Here is a 25841-nt window from a genome sequence, read left to right on the forward strand (position 1 = left end):
AAAAACGTGATGCTAAATGAAAGGAGACAATCATAAAGGGCCACATATCATATAATTCCATTTATTATTTTTTTAGAGATGGGGTCTTGCCCTTTTACCCAGGCTGGAGTGCAGTGGCACGATCATAGCTCACTACAGCCTTGGCCTCCTGTGCTCACGCGATCCTCCCACCTCAGCCTTTAGAGCAGCTGGGACTGTAAGCACATGCCACTGTGCCTGGCTAATTTTTACATTTTTAGTAGAGGTGAGGTCTTGCTATGTTGCTCAGGCTGGTCTTAAACTCCTGGGCTCGAGTGATTCTCTTGCCTTGGCCTCCCAAAGTGCTAGGATTACAGGTGTGAGCCACCGCGCCCGGCCATATAATTTCTAATTTATGGAACACCCAGAATACAGAAATGCACTGGGACAGAAAGTAGATGGGTGATGACCAGGGCATGTGGGAGGGAGGAATGAGAGGGAATTGCTCATGCACAGGGTTTCCTCTGAGGGTGATGGAAATGTTTTTGAACTGTGAGGGTTGCACCATATTGTGAATGTGCTAAATACCACTGTACACTTTACAACAGTTAATTTTATGTTATGTGAATGTCATATCAATGAAAAGAAAAAGATCTTGACTGTACCCTGTTATCCCTTGAGGGTTTGAATTTCAGGTGTTGGTGCGGACCATGACTCATGCCCCACCCTAGTAGCATGGCCTTTCCCCCTTTGGCTAAATACCTTGGGGGATAATTTACTGTTGCAGTGACTTTGTTTGTCAAGGTGCCTGTGCGGGAGAAGGTGGTTGTCTCTCCAGCAGTCTCATTGACACTGGGTTTCTGGGAAAAAGTCCAGGGCCAGGAATTAAGTCACAGCACCTTTTACCTCTTGAGAGATTTTGTTGTCATTTCTAACCATGCTTTTTTGTTTGAATCCCCCGATGTACTGGTGCTTGACTTACTCCTTTAATGAGGTTTGTGACAGTGAACAAGGCCCCAGGTCACCTGATGTCGGTGCCAGTCTCTGTTAATGCTCCTCCAGCGCCTCAGACGCATGAGGCTCGTGGGCTAGGATCATACAGGCACGCTCAGTGCCGGGGAGGTCTCGGCCCTTTGCTTTGGTTGACTTGGTTGATAATCATGGCAATCTTCTGAGGCTGGGCTGTGACTTCTCCTGCTTACAACTGGGGAAACTGAAGCAGAGAGCGTTTTAGTAACTTGCCCAAGACTAGACAGCTAAGAGGAGGCAGAGCCAGGATCACAAAGGAAAAACTTCCCAACTAGTGTGTAGCAGTATTCTCAAGGTGAGTTAATCAAATACGTGTGATTGTTCAGCCTTTGATATATCTTTTCCAACTCTGGTTTTAAAGAATGAATATTTAGATTGATTAAAATACAGATTTTTTGTTCTGCCTCTGATTATATTAACTTGGGCAGTATGTTCTCAAACCCAGACTTTTTGACAATTACGGATGTGTTTCAGTAGGTCATGGGCATCAGGATGGGTTTTTCCAGCTTTATTTGTATCAGCTATTAATTTCTGCCACCTTGAAACAATATTAGCCAGGCATGGTGGTTCATGTCTCTAATCCCAACACTGGGAGGCTGAGGCAGGAGAATCACTTAAGGCCAGAAGCTAGAGACCAGCCTGGGCAACGTAACAAGACCCCATCTCTACAGAAGACAAAAAAAAAATTAGCCAGGCGTCATGGTGTGGTCCTGTAGTCCTAGCTATTCAGGAGGCTGAGTGGGGAGGATTGCCTGAGCCCAGGCGGTTGAGGCTGCAGGGAGCTGTAATGGCACCACTACACTCCAGCCTTGTCAGCAGAGTGAGATCCCACCTCAGCAACACAAAACAAAAACAGAACCCAAAACCAATATTATGTAGCTCTGATGTGTTTTGGCTGCATTTCGTGGCTAAATCAATATATATTAACTTGACCATGTCATTATCAACATTTATTTTCTGTGATCATTAAATTTTGATTTTTCTAACGTTGTGTCTTTTCCTTCTGCAGAGAATTCTGCCAGATACCAGAACAGATGGGGAACAGCGGAAGCCATGTGGGGCAGAGCTTTTGTTCACGGTTTCTTCCTGAGGAACAGGCAGAGATTGATCGATTGTTTGATGCTCTGTCATCGGATAAAAACAGTCCGAATGTCTCCTCCAAATCCTTTTCTCTGAAGGCACTACAGGCAAGAGTAACAACCAGTGGTTCGTGTTTAGTTGGGAGCAGGGGTCTGCAGACTGTGGCCCTCAGGCCAGAATCTGCTTTCTTGTTTTTGTAATGCGACGGATGGCAACACTAAAAAGTTCCTTTTCTGTAAAGGGCCAGTAAGTTTTGGCTTTGTGAGCTATGTGGTCTCTGTTGCAGCTCCTCTGCTCTGCTGTTACTGTGTGAAAATAGCCATAGGCAGTGTCTAAACGCATCCCTCCGCTTTTGGAAATCAATAGTCTCTTATCGGTGCTAAAGAAAAGAACCTGGAGTAGATGATGAATGATTGACGCGATGTTTTGGGGACATTTCTAACTTGAGATGAACATCAGGGAGATAGCCTACCTCCTGTGTCTCTTGAGCCATGTGCCTCCTAACTGCCCTCCCAGAGACGGGGAGGCAGACTGGGTGACGGGTCTGCCCTCGTGGACTCGTTGGTCCGGGAACCATGACATGTCAGGTGCACCTGTGCCTCTAGAATGTGTATGTGTTCGATGGCTAGGAATTTTATGATATTCCTAACGAAATCATGACATTTTAGATTCAAGGCTCGTCTTGCGGGGAGTTAAAACTGCCCATCTGCCCATGTTTTTGCCCACGCTGACAAGGAGATACCGTCAGCTCATCTTCCTGCGAGTCCAGGCAGCCATCCTAGCAGCCTCCTTCCTCTTCTAGAATGTGCAGCGTGGGAGCAGATGAGGAAACTGGCCAGGGAGGTTATCTAGGTCACAGCTGTGTGGTTGTGTGTGCATGTGTTGTGCATGTGTGTGCATGTGTTGTGCATGTGTGTGCATGCGTGTGTGCAGCGCCACTAGATGAGAAGCGCCCCGGGAGGCCTGTGGGGACAAGCAGAATCAACCAGGCCCATTTCAGACTGCACTGTAGAGTGGGTGTTAATGTTCAGATACATACAGTTAAGAGTTGATCAGAAGACCTTGGTGATGGAATGAAGTTTCCTTGAGGAAAGGATGAGAGGTAGCTTTTCCAGTAGAACTTTGCAGACACTGACAGAAATAGGAGTGCTCTTTTTGAGTGGCGAGGGCAGAGGCCTGCCTTCGAAGAGCTGCAGAATATTGATCCTGGAATAAGCAGTGTCCACCCAGCTGGTTGTTACAGGAGAGTCCAGCTCGCAGACCCTGCTGTGCAGGATGTGATTGGCTTGTGATTTGCTCGCTCTCTCCATTTAGTTGTAAATCCAGGACCAAAGCAGATTTGATGCAAGAGCCAAAAAGGAAAACAATATTTCATTAGAATGTTATCGTCCAGGCATTAAGAATTAAATTTGCTGGGTACGGTAGCTCATGCCTGAAATCCCAGCACTTTGGGAGGCCAAGGCAGGAGTATCACTTGAGCCCAGGAGTTTGGGACCAGCCTGGGCAATACTGCAAGACCCCATCTCTACAAAAAATACAAAAATTAGTGAGCGTGGTGGCATGTGCCTGTAGTCTCAGCCATTCAGGAGGCTGAGGTAGGCGGATCAATTGAGCCTCGGAGGTAGAGGCTCCAGTGAGCTGTGATTGAGCCACCACACTCCATCCTGGGTGACAGAGGGAGACCCTGTCTCAAAACAAAACAAAACAAAACAAAAAAACCCTAAATTTAAAATTGAAATAAAAATGAATGAAAAATGCATATTGAGCCCAAGGAACATGGACAGGAAGTAAAAGCTGGTATATTTGGAAACCCCTAATACAGAGACCAAATTAGCTGTATACAGACATATGTTACACGTGTTAATAAATTCCGACATGCAAATGGCAGCTGCTAGAATCTAGAATGAAGATGATTTTCAAAGCAGAGTGAAGCTCAGATGGTGGCCAGAGGCAGGAATGACGAGACAGGAGGGTTTGGAGGCAGGATGGTAGCAGATTGTGGGAGGGTCTGATGGCCAAGGTGAGCCACACCCAGGATGCTTAGGTGGTGTGAGGCCCTTAGGTGAGAGAACATCCTGCATCCTGGTGATGCAGGAGTATTTGGTAGCTGACAGCAGCATTGTGAAGTGGCCAAGGCTGGTCTTGGCCGACTACCTATTTTCCTGTGATACTACCGATACGGCTCCCAGTGAGTGGAAGAACACCAAGGTTCTTGGTCCTCATGCCAGTTTAGATAAAATGACATGGACACACGTGGAGTGGCTTTAAGGAGCAGAGAGTTTAATAGGCAAGAAGGAAGGAGAAGGCAGAAGGAAGAGGCTCCCCTGTACAGAGACAGAGGGAGGGGCGGCTCCAGAGCCAAAAGAAGAGGTCCTCAAGCGCGGTGGACACCAGCCAGGTATATACTCAGAGGTTGAAGGAGGTGATGTCTGATTTGCATAGGTCTGGGGATTGGTTTGACCAGGTATGTCATTCACGTAGCCCATGAAAAAGCTGGCCCTTCCACCCTAGCCTTTTAATGTGTAAATGCAGGGCGCCCTGGATGTTCTACACACATGGGGATATGTGGAGGTGGCCATGTTGCCAGGAACATGTGGGGAAAGGGCAGGAAGGCCGTGGGAATTACCATGTTGGGTGGACCCAGTTTCTAATGGACTGCATTTGCATATCAAAGGTTGCCAGCCTGGCTCTAAGAGCTGGGGCTTTACAAGAAACTTTTTCCAGAGATGCTTTAAAAAATGAAAACTTCCCAAGCATCCCTTTTCCTCTCTGCCTAAAATAATTTAATAACTCCTAGTTACCAAGTTCAACTCGTGCACTGTCTAACCATTTTCTCTGCTTGTCCCCGGCAGAACCATGTCGGGGAAGCTGTTCCCCTGGAGATGGTCACCAGGCTGTACGATGGCATGCGGAGGGTCGACCTGACAGGGAAGGCGAAGGGACCCAGTGAGAATGTGTCCCAGGAGCAGTTCACAGCATCCATGTCCCACCTGTTGAAAGGAAACTCCGAGGAGAAGAGTCTCATGATTATGAAAATGATTTCTGCCACAGAAGGTCCCGTGAAGGCCAGAGAAGTCCAAAAGGTAGTGAGGCCGTGAGGCCCTTTGCAGCCTCCTCAGCAGTCTTGGTGACCATCAGTGGGAGATGGAGGCCAGTGACATGGCAGACAGAGGAGTAAACCAAAAAGTATCTGAGATGGGTCTCAATTAATTGAAGTGTATTTTGCCCGGGTTAAGGGCATACCTGGGAGAGAGACCTGTGCCTTTCTCCAAAGATGATTTTGAGGGTTTCAGGACTTAAAGGGGAAAAGCAGGCTGTAGGGGAAAGAGGGGAGGGTCTGGTCCCATTACTGAATCCACATTTTGTAAGAGGAAGGGAGCAGTGAGGGGAATAGTCAATGTGTGTTTGTCTTGCATTCAGTAAATCAGCACTTTACATACGATCAGGTGAGCATAGTCACTACCTGTGGAGATTTGATTTTATTTATTTTTTGAAATGGAGTCTTGATCTGTCACCCAGGCCGGAGTTGAGTGGTGTGATCTCAGCTCACTGCAACTTCCGCCTCTCAGGTTCAAGTGATTCTCCTGCCTCAGCCTCCTTAGTAGCTGGGACTACAGGCGCACACCACCATGCCTGGCTGATTTTTGCATTTTTAGTAGAGATGAGGTTTCACCATGTTGGCCAGGTTGGTCTCAAACTCCTGAGCTTAGGTGGTCTGCCGGCTTCGGCCTCCCAAAGTGGTGGAATTACAGGTGTGCGCCACCACGTTGGCCACCTGTGGAGACTTTAAACCTTTTTTTTTTTTTTTTTTTTTGAGACAGAGTCTCGCTCTGCCGCCCAGGCTGGAGTGCAGTGGCCGGATCTCAGCTCACTGCAAGCTCCGCCTCCTGGGTTTACGCCATTCTCCTGCCTCAGCCTCCCGAGTAGCTGGGACTACAGGCGCCCGCCACCTCGCCCAGCTAGTTTTTTGTATTTTTTAGTAGAGACGGGGTTTCACCGTGTTAGCCAGGATGGTCTCGATCTCCTGACCTCGTGATCCGCCCGTCTCGGCCTCCCAAAGTGCTGGGATTACAGGCTTGAGCCACCGCGCCCGGCCTAAACCTTTTTGTCTGCTTAGGAACAAAAGGAAAGAGAGTTTCTTGCATGACTCAGCTTTTAGCTTAATTTTTCCCTTTGGCAGAGTGAATTGGAGTCCTGAGCTTTTATTTTTTCCCTCCTTTGTCTTTCAAAAATCTTTCAAATCAGAAAAATGGGGGAAAAAGGGAAAAGAAAGAAGGAAAAAGGTTGAAACATTATTTTAAAGACTTGTAGCCAGGAAAAAATTTTAGGATTCGTTCCAAATTGTAGAAAATAATAAAAATTGAAAAACACTGGACAAGGCTAGAATCTAATAACAGGTGTACTATGGTTTATTTTGAAACATTTTTCTCCAGTTCCCCACGTATATTAAAGACAAAATCATAGTAGGACCAACTTGTTTATAAAACAAGTTTTAGTCTTATACTTAGCTTGATTATTTGCATAACATACAGCAAGAGTAATGATTTGCCATATAGGCACTTACTCTCTCTATTTAAATTATCTTTGCTAGAACTTTTTCTTAAGGAATCTGAGATTAGACATTTTTATTTTTTTATTTCTTTTTTTTTAGATTAGACCTTTCTAAAAGCCCCAAGCCTAGCCAATAATGCATCTGTACCTATAGATACCCATGTGACTTGGGTGAATTCCTCTCTCTTTGAGGTTCCAAGAAAACTTGGAGTATTTAGGTCTGTCAGAAAGTGACATCCTTTACTTACCACAGGTCAGGACCCTGGAAAGGACAAAGTGTGAGGCCAGTTTGTCCAGTGGCTTTTATCAGCTCTATAGGTCAGCTTTATTTTCTCAAGGTAATCTGAAAATGCTGTTCCAGTCAAAGCCTTCGTGAAATAACCAGTGTCTCCAATTATGTCCTGTTGTAAAAGAAAATAGATTCTTATTGAATGTATGCAAATAATTATATTGCCATAAATTAAGAATACTCACAAATAGTTTCCAAATTTTGGAGAAATTAGGTAGAAAGGGATTATGTTTTAAATTTTGCTCACTAGAGTATACTTTGATTGTTAAAAACTGTAAATAGCTTAAAAGAGAAAGTTTTCTTGACTGAAAAAAACACCTAATATTGTAAACAAAATGTCGTAAAAGATATTTCAGTCTTCTGTTAGTTCAGCCCATGCAATTAACTTCTTGCTTGCTTGATATTGGATCAGCAATCCTCAGGAATACATCAGCCTCCTATGAGTCCTAGAAGTTTTCCTTTCTATTCCAACAGCACAATTTCTAAAGTTATCAGAACTGATATTTAAGAGTACTCTTCAGAGTTCTATAGCTGATTATAAACTTCCCTATAAAAGGATCAAAGTAAAACAACAATTGTGGATGTCAAAAGTCTTAGGACAGCCATGGTTAAAGACACAATTGACAAGGAAATTTGGGTACTTCTGTGGCACACAACAACTTTACATAATAGCAGTTACTATTGATAACATATACTAAGACACATCAGAATCACAGGAATCTCATACAATTTTGGAACATATACTAATAACACACTTACATAAATATGGTCTAAAGATGATTAAACACCATTTCATATTTGACAGTGCTTCCTGTAAGATTGTATTATACCAAGTAAGCCCAATATGTCTCCCTTGGAGCTCAAGGGATCTAACATCAAAACAATAATCGAGGTCAAAAGGACTGAATTTTGAATTTGATTCTGGAAAGTTTGTCAAATATCAGAAGTTTAAAACACTTGATATAGGCCGGGCGCAGTGACTCATGCCTGTAATCCCAGCACTTTTGGAGGCCGAGGCAGGTGGATTATCTGAGGTCAAGAGTTCAAGACCAGCCTGGCTAACATGGTGAAACCCCGTCTCTACTAAAAATACAAAAATTAGCTGGGCATGGTGGCACGCATCTGTAGTCCCAGCTACTCAGGAGGCTGAGGCAGGAGAATTGCTTGAACTCAAGAGGTGGAGGTTGCAATGAGCCAAGATTGTGCCACTGTACTACAGCCTGGGTGACAGAGTGAGACTCTGTCTCCAAAAAATAAATAAAATAAAACACTTGATATCACAAAATAAGATCACAGGTCATTGTAAAATAAGTCATTTAGTCAAAGTGCTAACTCAAAGGTTTTGAAAAAAAAGGCTAAAAACCTTTTTTTTTTGAGAGAGGAGATTTAATTTCTCAAACAATAAGCCCTAATAAAGACAGTACGAGGCCACTTAAATCTCTGTCAAGTCTTATAAACAAATCTATTAAATTTTAATCATTTTGACCATAAGATACAATTTGTATAAACCCTTTTATAACCTTTTATAATTCTTTAAATTAAAAAGTGGATTATGCTCCAAGAAAACCTTGTTAATCTGACACAAGGACCCAGATGCTGGTGTCGGATCAGTGTCTGTTTGATATTAATGTTTAATTTACAGAGAACCTCTGAACTAATTTTCTCTCTCAAAATCAGCCCTTACAATCTCACACATCCACCTCTTCCACAATAGTTCCTGGGCATACAGAGGTTAAATATTTTTAATTTCTGGCCCTGTGTCTTGTGAACACAGTTTGATTGTCATCTTTTCCTGGATGTGAAGATGAGGCTTTAATTGTTTTCGCTGTTGAAGATTTAGCAGGATTCAAGTTTCTTTTAGCCCTAGGAATCACAGCCCTGTGACTTAACAGTAGAAGGACTTTAAAAGCAATACAAAATGTTACATGGATATGCTAACCTTAATTTAAAAAATTTAAATCAATTTTCTTTTTTTTCTGAGACAGAGTCTCGCTCCGTCGCCCAGGCTGGAGTGCGGTGGTGCGATCTTGGCTCTCTGCAAGCTCCGCCTGCCCGGTTCACGCCATTCTCCTGCCTCATTCTCCCGCCTCATTCTCCCGAGTGACTGGGACTACAGGTGCCCGCCACCACACCCGGCTAATTTTTTGTACTTTTAGTAGAGATGAGGTTTCACCATGTTAGCCAGGATGGTCTCGATCTCCTGACCTCGTGAACCCCCCCTGCCTCGGCCTCCCAAAGTGCTGGGATTACAGGCATGAGCCACTGTGCCCAGCCATTTAAATCTGTTTTCTAAGCAAATAACTTAATAATGGGATGGGAAATATTTCAATAAAACGTAAAATCTGGGCCGGGCGCAGTGGCTCACGCCTGTAATCCCAGCACTTTGGGAGGCCGAGGCGGGCAGATCACGAGGTCAGGAGATCAAGACCAGCCTGGCTAACACGGTGAAACCCCGTCTCTACTAAAAATACAAAAAAAAAAAAAAACTAGCCGGGCGTGGTGGCGGGCGCCTGTAGTCCCAGCTACTCGGGAGACTGAGGCAGGAGAATGGCGGGAACCCGGAGGCGGAGCTTGCAGTGGGCGGAGATCGCGCCACCGCACTCCAGCCCGGGCGACAGAGCGAGACTCGTCTCAAAAACACACATACACACACACACACAGAGACACACACATACACACTCATAAAATCTGGCCAGGGGTGGTGGCTCGTGCCTATAATCCCAGCACTTTGGGAGGCCAAGGTGGGCGGATCACAAGGTCAGGAATTTGAGACCAGCCTGGCCAATATGGTGAAACTCCGTCTCTACTAAAAATTATAAGAATTAGCTGGGTGTGGTGGCACATGCCTGTAGTCCCAGCTACTCAGGAGGCTGAGGCAGGAGAATCGTTTGAACCTGGGAGGCGGAGGTTGCAGTGAGCTGAGGTAGCACCACTGTACTCCAGCCTGGGCGACAGAGTGAGACTCCATCTCAAAAACAAACAAACAAAAAATGTGTGTTAGACCAGTTACCTAAAGGCACAAAACAAAAACAAAAGCCTGCTGTGGTGTGATTGCTTTGCCCTATAGGGAGGCAGTCTAGGTAACCTGCAAAACGAATGAAAATGGTACTTGAATTAATCAGACATAGAAAGAGTGTGTCCTGGGTCATAAAGGTTTTCAGTTTCATAGAACAATTTAGACATATTTTAAAAGGTCAAGAGCACAAAATGTTACATTAGAAGAAAACATTTCTTTTGGATTTTTAAGAGGAAAACATTTTTGGCATCAGGCCACAACAGCAGTTAGAACTTGAGGGGAAAAAAGTTCAGGAGCTGACGAAAAAGTTGAAGGAGGGAGTTATTATCTCAGGTCTTCTCAAAGAGAAAACGGCAAGATGCGGTAAAAGTTCAACTTTTGGGTTAAAAAAATTAAAACGTCTTGTGATTTTATTAATCAGTATCTTAAAAGAATCTTGTTTTAACAAATTATTTAGTGTGATAGTGTATTTTTAATATCTAAGCCTAATTTCTAGAAAGACTTATAAATAATTTCCTTTTAATTACAGCCAATTTGATCACAAAAAGTTTTTTTTCCAGAAATCATCTTTTTTTGTTGTTGTCTGGGCGACGGGGTCTTGCTCTGTTGCCCAGGCTGGAGTGCAGTGGTGTGATTTGAACTCGCTGTAATTGTCGCCTCCTAGGTTCAAGAGATTCTCCTTCCTCAGCCTCCCACGTAGCTGCGACCACAGGCGTGTGCCACCATGCACAGCTATTTTTGTGTTTTTAGTAGAGATGGGGTTTCACCATGTTGGCCAGGCTGGTTTCAAACTCCTGAGCTCAGGCAGTTCGCCTGCCTTGGCCTCCCAAAGTGCTAGGATTACTGGCGTGAGCCACTGTGCCCGGCCCCCACTTTTATTTCTTTTCTTTTTCTTTTTTTCTTTCTGTGTGTTTGTGTGTGTTTTGAGACACAGTCTTGCTCTGTCACCCAGACTGGAGTGCAGTGGCACAATCTTGGCTCACTGCAACTTCTGCCTCCTAGGTTCAAGAGATTCCTCCTGCCTCAGTCTCCTGAGCAGCTGGGATTACAGGCTCCCACCACCACACCTGGCTAATTTTTGTATATATTTTATTTGATTACTTATTTTTATTTTATTTTATTTATTTTGAGATGGAGTTTCACTCTTGTTGCCCAGGCTGGAGTGCAGTGGTGTGATCTTGGCTCACGGCAACCTCTGCCTTCTGGGTTCAAGTGATTCTCCTGCCTCAGCCTCCCAAGTAGCTGGGATCACAGGCATGTGCCACCACATCCAGCTAATTTTGTGTTTTTAGTAGAAATGGGGCTTCTGCATGTTGGTCAGGCTGGTCTTGAACTCCCAACCTCAGGCGATCCACCCACCTCGGCCTCCCAAAGTGCTGGGATACCAGGTGTGAGCCACCGTGCCCTGCCCTATTTTATATTTTTAAAGACAGGGTCTCGCTCTGTTGCCTAGGCTGGAATGCAGTGGCACGATCTCAGCTCACTGCAACTTCCACCTCCCAGGCTCAAGTGATTCTCCTGCCTCAGCATCCCACGTAGGTGGGATTACAGGTGTGTGCCACCATGCCTGGCTACTTTTTGCATTTTTAGTAGATATGGGGTCTCATTATGTTGGCCAGGCTGGTCACGACCTCCTGACCTGAAGTGATCCACCCTCCTTGGCCTCCCCAAGTTAATTTTTATATTTTTAGTAGAGACAGGGTTTTACCACGTTGGCCAGGCTGGTCTCGAACTCCTGACCTGAAGTGATCCACTCGCCTCGGCCTCCCAAAGTGGAGGGATGACAGGCATGCGCCACCACGCCCAGCCCCCACTTCCATTTCGATTTGAGTAATTTGAGCTGTTTCCCTTTTTTCTGTTAGTCTAGCTAAAGGTTCTTCAGATTTTTGTTGATCTTTTCAATGAACCAACTTTTGGTTTCATTAAAGAGTAGCTGTGTAGTAATAACTTTTTTAGACAAAAGAAAATCAGGTAACAGTAGAAAAGCAAGGAGCTTAAGAGCTGAGAGGAACTGGTCTGTTTATACCTTTGGGGTTCAATAAAGAAACTCACATTTCTCTCAGAAATGAGTGTGGCACCTTCTCTGTTTTCTTTAAGGAATCCCAGACTGTTAGACATTATTTTAGGTCCTTCATACAGCAAGGGGTGGCAAGAGGAAGCAGACATGTGCGGAAGCAAATGGAGAAGACAATTCAGTCGACTGAGGGAAAGAAATCTTTTTTTTCTCAAAAAACAAGACCCTAGGAGAGACAAAAAAGCATTTTGTCCCTTTAAATATAAACACACACACACATAAACACACACACACACATATATCTCGGATATTAGCTTTTAATTAAGCTGACTTTAACCATTGAGCTCTTTTTAAAAATCACTTTAAATCTCTTACTACCATGTTTTACCTGGGACAAAAATGACTGCTATTTCAAAAGTAACAGAAATATCAGACCAGAAAGGATTTGATGTAGGAACCAAAGTCAGGCTGTTGAGGTTAAAAAAAAAAAAAAGACAGAAACTTAGCTACTGAGCGAGAGTGCGGGGCGGCTGCCCTGGGTCTTTCAGTTTGGGCCTGGCTGGCAAAGGTTATGGAAATAAAGCCCCTCAGGCAGTCAAAATCTTTTTTTCCTTTTGGTGGCCTTGTTTTCTTCTTTTTTTCCCCAGCTGTGGGAATTTAGCCAGTTCAGAGACCTTGTTTCCCCATAATTTGGATTTGACCAAGTCAGGTAGAGTTGATCAAACCAAATGGGAAACAGACTGAAACAACAAAACAGAAACCATAAATAAAAACAATTCAGCAAAACAAACACGCGCTCACACGCTTTCTACAATTACTGAGTGCGCTCATGGTAAGGAGAAATGAAGACCAGTTGGTTGTTAATCTTAAGTTTTAGTCGTCAGGAGAATGTTTAAGACAAAACCCCAATTCAGCTACTTTCCTAGGGATGGGGCCCAGGCTGCAGACTGCCCTCTGCCATCTTAGAAGCAGGAAAACCTCAAACTCGCCTTCTCTGTTGGAAGCGAGCAGCAACTCCAGAAGGTAGTTGCCTGCCCTCTGTCGCTGCGGAAACAGGAAGACTTGCCTTCCTTTTTGGGAGCAAGTAAAACTCAGCACAATAAACCTTAGATCTCAACCAAATTTGGGGAGATCAGGGATTTTCTGGAGCGGGGAGCTCCTGGGCCTCAGCAAATCATCCTGTTGGTTTGAGCAATGAAGACAGTCGGCATTGTGGAGCTGTCCATCCTCGGGGAGCCCTAAACCCCAATACTGTTGGGCTGAGGTCAGAAGTCCTGGACGAAGGCTTTGGGAAAACTTCTAGGCCAGCCAAGTGTATCATTAGAAAAATGAGTAACTACATACATTGCGTGACCTTTCCACACATTATGGCCCATCATAGTTGGCATTAAAGAAAATTGCCATTCTCCATGTGGACATGACGGAGGTCTCAGGTTACGGTGGAACTGTTTTTAATGGTAAAATTGTGATCTTAAAGTTTACAGAGGATCTGGTTGGTTCTGTGGTGCACGTGCTAAGCCACCGACAGGAGCTGAGAGGCTGGACTGGGAAGGAAGCCCCAGGGCCCGCCCCCCGGGTGCAGGTGCTGGCTGCTCAGCTGCTCTCTGAGATGAAGCTGCAAGGCAAGTGTGCGTGGACTCGGTGATTTAGGTCTTTTGCTGTAGAGCGGTACCCGCTGTCTCCGTGACTGTAGCTGTGTAGTAAAGCTTTGAAACCAGAAAGCGTGAGCCCTCGAACCTTCCCCTGGGTTTCTAGTTTGTTGGCATATTTTTAAATAATCCTCCTTATTTTCCCAAAAGCAACAGTGATGTCCCCACTTCCATTACTGATATGAAGCATTTGTGTCTTGTCCGTTTGTCCTTAGTCAGTCTAGCTAAAGGTTTTTCACATTTTTGTAGGTTCTTTTTGAAGAACCAGCTTTTAGTTTCATTAATTTTCTGTTGTCTTTCTAGTTTCTGCTTTATTTTCCCCAAGCTTTTATTTTCTTCCTTTTGTTTGCTTTAAATTTGTTTGGTCTTCTCTTTCTAGTTTCTTAAGGTAGAATATTAGATTATTGATTTGAGATCTTCTTTTTCATATCAGCATTTACAGTTGCAAATTTCCCTTTCAGCAGCGCCTTAGCTGCATGCCATCAGTTTTGAAAGGTTATGTTTTTATTTTCATTGATCTCAATATTTTCTAATGTCGCTTAGGAATTTTTCCTTTGGCCTATTGACTATGTAAAGGTATGTTATTTCATTTCTCCATGCCTATGAATGCCTCAAATTGCCTTCTACTATTGAGTTTTAATTTCATTTCATTATGTTTAGAGAACATACTTTGTATGATTTCAATCCTTTAAAATTCGTTGATACATCATTTATGGCCTATTATATGATCACTTCAGGGTAGTGGTTAAAGCACACGTGAGAAGAATGTGTATTCTGCTGTTGGGTTAGAAGGAGTATATATTTAAATTTACTTGGGATTAAAAAAAAATCTTATGGCAAATCACATTGCAAGGCAGACTTGCTTCATAAATATGTTGCTCTTTTGTTTTAAAGCGAGATTTTAAAGTACAGCTAGAAAATAGGTTATATTTCAGAAATTAATTCAGATGAGGTATTTGGAACTTGGAAAGAATTTTAAAAGTATCAGTAATTTGTCTTATGGATAAACTGTTCATCTGTCTACAATTAGTAGTTTTGTTTTTTGAGACGGAGTCTCACTCTTGTTGCCCAGGCTGGAGTCCAGTGGAGCGATCTTGGCTCACTACAACCTCCGCTTCCTGGTTTCAAGCGATTCTCCTGCCTCAGCGTCTCGAGTAGCTGAGATTACAGGCGCCCGCCACTACGCCTGACTAATTTTTTTTTTTTTTTTGTATTTTAGTAGAGACGGGGGTTTCACCATGTTGGTCAGGCGGGTCTCCAACTCCTGACCTTAGGTGATCCACCCACCTCAGCCTCCCAAAGTGCTGGAATTACAGGCGTGAACCACTGCACCCCTCTAGAATTAGTATATTTTAAAAGAATCATGAAAATAAAAATTAACGTTTGTCATTGAAGTAGAGAAAGTTAATTCAGACGATTAAAATTATCCTTAAGGTTTCAAGTAATATATAAGTAATGAGAAATGAAACTGTGTGAAAAATAAATGGAAACGATAGGAATTTCGAAATATCAGAAGTTGGGAAGTAGTTTTACATTTTCTGCTTAATAAAATGGGCCTGAGACAAAATGTTATTTCAGCTTAGATTCAAATTTTCACTAGGCTGGAAATTATAATCGCTGTGAATGGAGCCTTTGTGTCAGCAAGAGCTTAAAATGTAAAAGCTCCTCTGGTCCTTGTAATAACCAAGCAGGGCAGGTTCTGGCCTTACCTCCATTTTCCACCTGAGGAAACTGAGGCACAGAGGTGCAGATCTTGGCATGGTCATGCTGTTCCTGTGCTTGAGTTTGAAACCAGCTTTGGAGTCCCAGGTGTGTGCTCCCACGCTCTTACCCTGTCACCTCCACTCTTAGTGGGTGAGGGATGGAAAATAGGACTCCAAGTGCTGTATGATTAAGCCTGATTAGTGGTGAATGAAACCCGCTCTTCCCAGATAAACTACAGGAGTCCCAGGAAGCGCCCTACCAGCCCCTTGACTGGCTGGCAACAATGCCCTTCCAGTGACCTTGGCAGGACAGACACCCTCTGATGAGCGGCTCCAGGTGTAGCTCAGGCATCTATTCCAGCCCCATTGCCAGGGCACCGCCATCTCGACGGGCTCTGAAATGCTGCTTGGAGAGGAGACAAAAATGTTGAAGTCGGATTGTTGAGATCAGTGTTGGCCAACAGACAAAGCAAGCCCCATGTGAAATTTTCACTTTTCTAGGGACCATGTTAAAAGGGTAAAGAGAAACAGGGGAAACTGATTCTAATAATTATGTCCTAAATACAATTTTGAAATGTAATGAATATTTAAAAATTGAGATAACTTACATTTTTTTCATACCAAGTATTTGAAATCAGGTGTGCCTTTTACACTTCCGGCACCTCTCAGTTCACACGAGCCCTGTTTTGTGTGCTCAGTAATTGCTACGTGGCTCATGGCTCCCGTACTCAGTGTGGGTTTAGATAGTACCTATACGGTGACATAACAGCCCCGCTAATGCTCACTGTCCCCTTCCCCTAGATGGCAAGAGGTTTCTGGGGCCCCAGTGGCTGGACTGTGACTGTGACCGAGCCATGATCGAGGACTGGGTGTTCAGGGTCCCCCACGTGGCCATATTCCTGAGTGTGGTCATTCACAAGGGCTTTCTCGTCCTGTGCTCATCCCTGGATCTGACTACCCTGGTCCCCGAGCGTCAAGTGGACCAGGGCAGGGGTTTTGAGAGCATCCTGGACATTCTCTCTGTCATGTACATCAACGCCCACCTGCCTCGGGAGCAGCGGCACTGCTGGCGCCTGCTCTTTTCATCTGAGCTCCACGGACACAGCTTCTCCCAGCTCTGCGGCCACATCACTCACCGGGGGCCCTGTGTGGCTGTCCTTGAGGACCATGACAAGCATGTGTTTGGTGGGTTTGCCTCTTGCTCCTGGGAGGTGAAGCCTCAGTTTCAAGGTAAGACTTGGTAACCTGAACCTTGAGGAGTGGCACAGCCCAGGCAAAGAGCTCTGGAGAAAGGGAGAGGGTGGGAGTGCTAAATTCGGCTCTCCCATCTTCTCCAAGTGTTTCTCTAGACGCAGTTGGGGCGATAGGAAAATGTGATGCTACTCAGTGGTGTTTATCACATCACAGTTCTTTAGGACAGACTGTGTGACCCCCAGTTTTCAGGTGAGGACACAGGCCCGGTTATTACACGGTGCTGGCTCTACAGGGCATGGGAGAAGTCAAGCCACAGATCCCTCGGAGGAGACCAGGAGATGCTGATTGGTTCAGATCGGATGTTTTCCTTCCCTGGGCCTTCCTGCCCCTGCCCCCACCACCATGTGTGTTTGCTTGTTGGAATTTGGAAGCTTTCTGCATGACCTTGAATGTGCTGGATGAAAGGCTCTAAGTAAATTCTCCTCTTTCCCTTAAGGAAGAATATTCTGATGAAAACGGTCCTTTAAAATTATTTAAAACACAGGCCAGGCGCAGTGGCTCACACCTGGAATCCCAGCATTTTGGGGGGCTGAGGTGGGAGGATCACTTGAGCCCAGGAGTTTGAGACCAGCATGGGCAACATAGTGAGACCTCGTCTCTTTAAAAAAATAAAATAATAAGGCCAGGCGCAGTGGCTCAAGCCTGTAATCACAGCACTTTGGGAGTCCGAGGCAGGTGGGCCACTTGAGGTTAGGCATTCGAGACCAGCCCGGCCAACGTGGTGAAACCACGTCTCTACTAAAAGTACAAAAATTGGCATGGTGGTGCACGCCTGTAATCCCAGCTACATGGGAGGCTGAGGCTTGAGAATTGCTTGAACTTGGGAGGCAGAGTTGCAGTGAGCCGAGATCACACCACTGCACTCCAGCCCGGCCGACAGAGTGAGACTCCATCTCTAAATAAATAACTAACTAACTAAATAAATAAATAGGTTTTTGAAACGTTGACAGATGCATCGCCCATCAGTGGGCTGTCCTCTGTACTCGAGAGTGGGCCACCATCCCCAGGGTTTGCCTTCGTCACTCCCCCGTACATCCTGTATCTCACCCCGCACCTCTGGAATGGTCATCTCTCCACCAGGCAGAGGGTCTGGAGGCCGGGAACTGTGTCCGGGTGGAGTTGCCCCTGCAGGAGAACTTTCAGCAGAGGCTAGGTGGCATCTGGCTGGGACAGGTAGCAGGGGTCCCAGGTTGAGGGTTGGGCACCTCTATCTCCTAGATCGCATTGTTTCTAGGGTTTGATTTATATCTAGGTTTCAGGATGTTCTAGATCTTTATCTTAATTCTGGGAATGGTAGGAATTCTCCCCAAATCAAAGTTTCCAGGTGCCAGCCCTGCTGGTGGGCCTTTCTAGAGACAGCAGCCTCAGCCTTGCCATGGCCACTGTCCTCTGCACACCTACCTTTCCCTGCCTCCGTGTCACAGGCATGGGGCACCAGCCCAGCCTCAGGCTCCGGGGAAGTTACACATTGCTCTGCCTCTCACTACACAGCTGAAGGCTCGGCTTGAGGATGTGAAAAGACCCTGAGCATCATGATCAGGTTAAAGCTGCTGCTACCTCCAGAGCCCTTAATGTTCATTTCAGATGGACTCTGCCGGCTCTTCATGTTTTATTAACAAGCAGACTTAATCTTCCTGAAGCATGCGGGAAAAATGCAGTGGCCACGTTTTCAAACCCGAGTTCATTCTGTTGCAGTACGTGTCCGTACTCAGGAAATAACAGCAGAGGGCAGCCTCGCCCCATGTAGAGTACAAATCCATGGACTTTGGGTCAAGTTCAGAGAGCGTGCTGTCCTCTTGTCCTGGAGATAATGACCTCTAATATCTGAGACTTTAAGGGATTTAATAGCTGTGGGGCAAACAATGAAGGCAAATGCTGAGGAAGGTGGCCCCTTCTTTGAGTATGGAGGATCTTTCACTGTGGGGCGATGTGGCTTCGTCAACCTTTTTAAAGGACTGTTTTCTTAGTTTTATTTGAGGAAAGAAGAATTGATTATACTTAGAGCCTCTTTTGCTTGTGTTTTCTGTGCAGTAGTTGAAAAGACCCAAGGCTTTGGATTGAACACAGGATTTTGAGTCCTAGCTCTGTCCCTGGGCAAGGTGACTGATTAATTTTCTGGGCCTCAGTTCCTCAGAAGTACATGAAACCATGCTGCGTGGGCAGGCAGCTCCTCAGCGGCCGGGCGCCAGGTGGTGGCGGCATGCTTGAGTATTGTTTCATGAGAATGAGATAAGGAGCCCTTGCTGTTGGCATGACTTTTTTTTTCAGGTAATCATAACTCCTCAGGTCCTTGCCCTGTATCCTGGGAAGTGATGCTTCCCCCACCTGGCCCTCCCCATGGAGAACGGCCCTTGGGGGTGGACTGGCATCTGGGCCCACGCAGCCAAAGCCTGAGCTCTGTGGCCCCGCCACCTTGCTCCGCAGTACGACAGGCTCAGGATTGCAAAGCAAACGGCCGTGTACCTGAAGTCCAGCGCGGGAGGGTCGGGTGGGGCCAATACAGTCGGGTGTGACTGAGCTATTCATGGCGGCGTCTAAACCTGCCCTCAAGCCTCTGAGGCTGCTGAAACCCCAGTGAAGCAAGCCTCAGTCTGTAGCCCAGAGTAAAGTCCTTCTCTTAGCTGGTTCCGGTGGAACTTTCTAGCCTAGCTACCTTCCTTCCTCCGCCTGACGCTCTCAAGCCCCACTGTTGCCTACCTGTCCCACACCTTGTCCTCATGGGATCCCTTCTCCATGGGGGACTCTGTTTCAGGGCCTCCCTCTTGACCTTGGAAGCTGCCTCCCAGAAGCCTCCAGGGTGACAGAGGCCCCCCGGGGATCTTTCTAGATTGGAGGCCTTGGGTGGTGTCAGCCCACACTACAGACTGGGCCCTGTTTGCTTGCTCAGGGCCATCATCCTCTTCCAGCCTCCTGGTCTTGGTGCCTCCTTCTTATCTACATTCTACCATGGTGCCCCCAATTTTCTTCCTGTGACTTCTTTCCCCCCGATGACTAGCCCAACCCCAAATTCCTATGAGCAGCCTTCCGGCTTGTTGTGACACTTGTGTATGCTGGTGTCCAGGCGGGCAGCCCTTTCGGCCAAGTCCTCAGAACATGGTGGGAAGCGCCCCTCGCTGGGAGCTCTGAGGATGAGGCCTGGCCTACGGCCCTCTCCCCAGTGCTGAGGTGCTTATGGAGGGAAGGAGTCTCTGAGACTGGGGACCCATAGTTTCCAGAGTTTTGACTGGTACCTTTCTTCTCATGGCCTGTGTGCCCACCCCATGCCTGTGGGTGAGGGTGGATGACCACCTTTCCCAGGCTGTGCCCCGGGGGGCAGCTCTGCACCCGCAGGTTTTCTCTCTCTGCATGGTATGTTCTTTCAGGCCAGGCTCAGCACCATGCAGCGTCACTTGCCTGCTCGGGTAGGCTGTGCTGGAGGCCTTGGTCTCTGCGGACTGACCGCCTGCTCCTTGCTCATAAGCTAAAGGAAGCCTGTTCTTTCTGGCTTGGATGTGCTTGGCCAGCCTGGACCGACTGCAGACAGTGGGCAGAGTTGTGATCTCTGCTCCCCCGGCCAGAGCTAAAAGATGTCCCATTCCTTATTAGGTGTCCCTCTAATCCCTGCACCCCCAGCTCATCCACCTGGGTCCCCAGCAGCTTGTCCCAACCCCCGGTCTGCCGACACCTGGTTATGGGTGAGGGGTTTTGGCTGTGCTGCTTCCTGAGCCACAGCTTACTGGCATTTCTGGCCCTCTGGGACCGGCTCAGACACTGACCCTGTTTGTTTTGTTCTCTGGCCACTTTCAGGGGATGACAGATGCTTCCTGTTCTCCATCTGTCCCAGCATGGCCGTGTACACACACACAGGCTACAATGACCACTACATGTACCTGAACCACGGACAGCAGACGATCCCGAATGGACTGGTGAGCCTGGGCGGAGCGTGGGGGTCTCGCCTTGGTGATGTCCCCCCGTGAAGGCATCAACCCCGAGGCTCAGCTCCACAGATCAGGGCAGGGCGCGTGGCATTCATCTCCTCACACACGCCATGTCCAGTTCCTTCTGCCTCCAGGGCCGGTGCTGGGGGTAGTGACAGCTGGGCCAGGATTTCCCTTAGAGAAGGATGTGGCCTCTGCTGGGGCTTCTCCGTGGTTTGTGTGCAGATGGCGCACTTGGCCCCTTTTTCTGGCCCTCAGATGATTGGTTTGTGGCCTTTGAGGCTAGGGGTAGTGTTAGCGCCAGACCCGTCCCTGCACGTCACTGGCCTGCCTCATACTTGGGAGTGCTGGACTGAGGGGAATGGACGGCCGGCAGCTCATGAGACAGCATGTGGGGCCCCAGTTGGGGTGACCATGGCTCCTGTCCAGCCCTCGCTTCAGCTTGGTGACGTGGCACAGGAAGCACAGGGAAGTAGGGGAGGCCTAGGCCAGGTACAGGGAGCAGGTGGGCATGGGTCCTGAGGGCAGGAGCTGGGGCAGCATCCACGCTGAAGCTCAACTTACTCCTGCCAGCTCCCCTGCCGATTTCTTTCCTCTGCTACTTGACAGAAAGCTCTTACTGGGAAAATCCAGTCCTGTGTCTGCAGAGCTGAGGGCAGAGAAGGCTGGTCCACTAGAGGGGCCAGTGTCCTTCCCAGGCTTACCACACTGATGCCCTGGAGAGAGGGAGGGGTGTGGCTGGGCCACCTAGAACACCTGGCATCTTCTGGAAAGGGCGATCTGGTGGCGGCAGGAGAGAGGGTGCCAGCCTCACAGGGAGCACCTGGCAGGCCCCGGTCATCGCTCGTCATTGGCCCTGAGGGACAGAGCGGCTCCGAGTGTCAACTCTGGACAGTGTGATCGGGTCTCTTGTTGCCCAAGGTCAGAACTAGGGCGTGCCAGGTGTTCCAGGCCTACCAGGGACCAGAGGAGGTTCTCGGCAGGGCGAGGTTGAACAGCTCAGAGCCCAGCCATGTGACTGGGGGTGGAAGGCACAGGGGTTCGCGTCCGCCTCTGGGTCTGCCTCTGCATCCTGTAAGTCACACACTCAGAGCTGAGTTTCCCAGTCTGTCTCGGGGTGAGGATCGCTGCCCAGAAGCAGGGGCACTGGTGCCCCAACATGGGGGGTTTGCAGTATCAGCTTCTGTGTTCCCTTCTCCCCTTATCTTAACTGGGTGGGACCCTGGGCCCTGGAGGTCTATTTCTATATATATATTTAACATTTTTAATTCTCTGACGTCACTTGTGCTTTCAGCAAGCAAATCCTCCTGAGAAAGAGCCGTGGGTGGGTGTCTGGAGACATAGATGACTGTTCTAGTCACTTGGCATGGGATGCTTAAATGGCAGCAATTGATACATTTCGCAGTTAAGGAAAACATAGATGATGGCATGCATTCACACTCACCCGCCCTGTCTCAGGCTGGTACTTAAGGTGAGAGGCTGGCTCGGGGTATTTGATGTCCGCAGGTCCTGAGGAGTTGCTGATGCTGTTCTCTGTCCTGGCTTCCTTTGCAGGGGATGGGGGGGCAGCACAATTACTTTGGGCTTTGGGTGGATGTTGATTTTGGGAAAGGACACAGCAGAGCTAAGCCCACGTGCACCACGTACAACAGCCCGCAGCTGTCAGCCCACGAGAACTTCCAGTTTGATAAGATGGAGGTGTGGGCGGTTGGAGACCCTTCAGAGGAGCAGTTGGTGAGTGGAGCCATCCTCTGCCTCCCAGGGTGGCCTCTTGAGCCTGGGGGCCTTTCTCCATTTTCTTACCATTACCCCCTTTACTCTTCTGTCTGCAGATAGTTTCTCACAAATTTGATCCTGGCAGCTGATGCTGGTTTGGATGCCAGGAGATGCATGGCTGGAAGTCTTGTCTGAGATTTGTGGGCGGTTTAGTAGAGCAGCCCTGGGAAGCGGGGGGGTGGTCCTCAAGTGCGAGCCCAGGTGGCCCTTCATTCTCTCTGCCCACCTACAAGAGGAAGGTCTGGGGTTCCTTCTTCCCTGGTTCTGCACCTGATTTGCTATTGACCCCTGAACCTCCTGTAATACCTCCTACCCACCCAGCCATTGAATCCCAGAGTGGGAGGGGCCTTAGGGGGAACCAGAGTCGATTCCACCCGAGAAGGCTGGAAAACTAGCAGGAAGCCGCTGCCTGTTGTTGGCCATCATGGAACATACCCACCCTTTCTTCTCTTCTATTCTCAAGGCCAAGGGCAACAAGAGCATCCTGGACGCGGACCCTGAAGCCCAGGCCCTGCTGGAGATCAGTGGGCGGTCGCGCCACAGCGAAGGGCTCCGGGAAATCCCAGACGATGAATGAGGAGCCGCCTGAGCCTTCCTGGGTTCCTCTGGGTAGAGGGCACCGCCTGCAGCCCCTCTTCCCTCCCCCATGGTTTAACTGTAATAGAGTGCCACACGGGTCACAGCCAGGTAGTCCCAGATGTGCCAACAAGACGCCCTCTGAAGCCATGTCCTGACTGATGGGTGGATCTCCCAGAAATAGACGTTTTTTAAGTTTTATTTTTTGCCCTACAGGGTCACTCTCAGGATCTCTCCGAGAAATCTTAAGTGTCAAATTAGTAACTCAATCTTACACTTTGTTCTTTTTTACCAATGAAATCCTAAGCAGCTGAGACCTTTCAGACCCCCGCTGGCATTAGGGAATTCCACTGGCATTAGCGTTTGTTGGGGGTGCAACTTCTCTATTGAGGAGGGGCTTCCTCCCGCTGAGGTTCACATGGCCTCACTCAGGCCATCCTGTTAGAAGGTGGGACCTGATGGTCTGTTCTGATGGGTAAGGGACCAGAGGCATCTGGATGAATCTCGACGCTTTCTGGGAACAGCTTTCAGTGGCATGGGAGTTCGTATTTAAAAGCATGAACTGGATAAAATGGGGAAATGGAGGCAGGAGACTGAGGTAACATGGTCCTGTGGTGGCGTGAGTCCTCAGAAGGTGTTTGTAATTAAGGTTCCACACCCAGCTCTCTCAGCTGTTTTTAAATGAATGTGTGTCATGAATAGATGGGAAAGTTGGGAGATCTGTCTACAGAGAAGCAAAGCTGTGGTTCTCTTGCTAACTTCAAGGTAGGGACACTGGGCAGCCTAAGTTTGGGAGCTTGGTTGATAAATAGATACATGGTCCATTCCATAAATCAGTGGTGAGTGACTGGCCTGGGTTCTAGACCTCTGGGAACCAGCGCCTGAGTCACACCTGTCTAGGCCTCGGTGCTGGCCTCCAATGTCTAGGGCCCCCAGTGCTGGCCTGAGTTCCTAGATCTCTAGAACCGCACCTGAGTCCCAGTTGCCCAGGGCCTCGGTGCTGGCCTGGAGTTCAGACTCCTGGGAACCGCACCTGAGTCCCAGCTGCTCCAGGCCTGTGCTGGCCTGGGTCCTAGGACCCTGGGAAATCACAGCCAGCCAGTCACACCTTGCTCCAGGGCCTCGTGCTGGCCTTCCAACTTAGACTCCGGGACTGGTGCCTGAGTCACAGCTGTCTGTGGGCCTCTAGTGTTGGCCTCGGTCAGACTCCCTGGGGAACCAGCTGAGTCAGCCAAGCCCAGCCTCGGGTGCTGGCCTGGGTTCTAGATCTCTGGGAACCGCACCTGAGTCCCAGCTGCCCAGGGCCTCGGTGCTGGCCTGGGTCCTGCACCTCTGGGAACCAGCCTGAGTCACACCTGCTCCAGGGCCTCGTGCTGGCCTGGGTCCTAGACCTCCGGGACTGGTGCCTGAGTCACAGCCAGTTGCCCAGGCCTCAGTGCCGGCCTCGGGTCAGGACCTCTGGGAACCAGCTGAGTCACAGCTGTCTAGGCCTCGTGCTGGCCTGAGTTCTAGATCTGGGGAACCGCAGTCCCAGCTGTCTAGGCCTCGGGTGCTGGCCTGGGCTAGGACCCTGGGACTGGTGCCTGAGAGTCACAGCTGTCTAGGGCTCGTGTTGGCCTCGGTCGAGACTCCTGGGAACCAGCACCCAGCCGGCCTGCCCAGGGCCTCGGGTGCTGGCCTGGCTCCTAGACCCTGGGAACCAGCCTGAGTCACTGGCCACCTGCCCAGGGCCTCGGTGCTGCCTCCGGGTCCTAGACCTCCGGGACTGGTGCCCGAGTCACAGCTGCCCAGGGCCTCAGTGCTGGCCTGGGTCCTAGACCTCCGGGACTGGTGCCTGAGTCACAGCTGCTGTCTAGGCCTCGGGTGTGTTGGCCTCGGTCACCGAGACCTTTCTGGGAACCAGCACCTGAGTCCCAGCTGTGGAGGCCTCGGGTGCCTTCCGGGTTCTAGACCCTGGGAACCAGCCTGAGTCACACCTGTCTAGGCCTCGGTGCTGGCCTGGGTCCTAGACCTCCGGGGACTGGTGCCTGAGTCACAGCTGTCTAGGCCTCAGTGCTGGCCTCGGTCGTAGACTCCTGGGAACTAGCCTGAGCTCAGCTGTCTAGGCCTCGGTGCTGGCCTGGGTCCTAGACCTCCGGGGACTGGCGCCTGAGTCACAGCTGTCTAGGCCTCGGTGCTGGCCTGGGTCCTAGACCTCTGGGAACCGGCGCCTGAGTCACAGCTGTCTAGGCCTCGGTGCTGGCCTGGGTTCTAGATCTCTGGGAACCGGCGCCTGAGTCCCAGCTGTCTAGGCCTCGGTGCTGGCCTGGGTCCTAGACCTCCGGGGACCGGCGCCTGAGTCCCAGCTGTCTAGGCCTCGGTGCTGGCCTGGGTCCTAGACCTCCGGGGACTGGCGCCTGAGTCAACAGTTGTTGGTATAGCCATTTGCCCAGGGCTGCTCGCAAGGGGGATGATGGAAAATTCAGCAGTGTAAACTCGCTTTAAACAAGGTCCGGTGATCCCAAAATGCTGAATATCATGTAGGTGGGTTGTTGGGTCAGCAGAGCTGCCATCTGCCCACGTCTGGATAACAACACATGGTGAGTCACCAGTTGGCTACGAGAATTCTCCACTTTAAAGGCACTGTGAACTTGTCTCTAAGATACATACCTCTGCCTTTTGTCTTTTGCCGTAAGCTTTGACCTGTTGCAGATCTGATGAAAATACAACCTCTTATTATATAGTTTGCCTTGATTATAAGCCATAGTAAATCTAGCTGTTCGCATTTTGTAGGCCCTGCATTTTCTACTAGGAGGTTCATCGAACCTTCCACTTAGCAATACCCCGACTCAGGCAGAATGCCTTGTAAATTAGCCTTCAAAAGAAAAGTGCACGCTCAGACAGTGTGTGGAGGAGCAGGAGCGTGATGCACACAAGGACTTAGTCATGACTGATTGTCCTTGGCCAGTTTTTAATGGCTTGTGGGGAACATTGTAATCTTCCGAACTGACATGTTGGCAGATGTAGAATATTAGGATGCTCAAACATCT

The 25841-nt window shown here is 48.4% G+C and overlaps 1 protein-coding gene across 3 annotated transcripts in view; it reads left to right on the top strand.

Moving 5' to 3' along the window:
• MEAK7 (MTOR associated protein, eak-7 homolog) overlaps positions 1-23086 on the top strand; it is a 148231-nt gene extending 125145 nt beyond the window's left edge. The window contains exons 5-11 of one of the 3 annotated variants that reach the window (XM_031658051.1): positions 1997-2174; positions 4920-5150; positions 13415-13559; positions 16091-16519; positions 20330-20448; positions 22015-22194; positions 22700-23086. In XM_031658051.1, coding sequence (XP_031513911.1) covers positions 1997-2174; positions 4920-5150; positions 13415-13559; positions 16091-16519; positions 20330-20448; positions 22015-22194; positions 22700-22813 — 1396 coding nt within the window. In that variant the 3' untranslated portion in view covers positions 22814-23086. Of the gene's footprint in view, positions 1-1996; positions 2175-4919; positions 5151-13414; positions 13560-16090; positions 16520-20329; positions 20449-21754; positions 22195-22699 lie in introns of those variants that run through there. The other 2 variants (XM_003917254.5, XM_031658052.1) reach the window with 2 other exon arrangements.
• Positions 23087-25841: the final 2755 nt, after the last annotated feature.

This window comes from Papio anubis, chromosome 18 (genome assembly GCF_008728515.1).
Source record: "Papio anubis isolate 15944 chromosome 18, Panubis1.0, whole genome shotgun sequence".
NCBI lineage: Eukaryota > Metazoa > Chordata > Mammalia > Primates > Cercopithecidae > Papio > Papio anubis.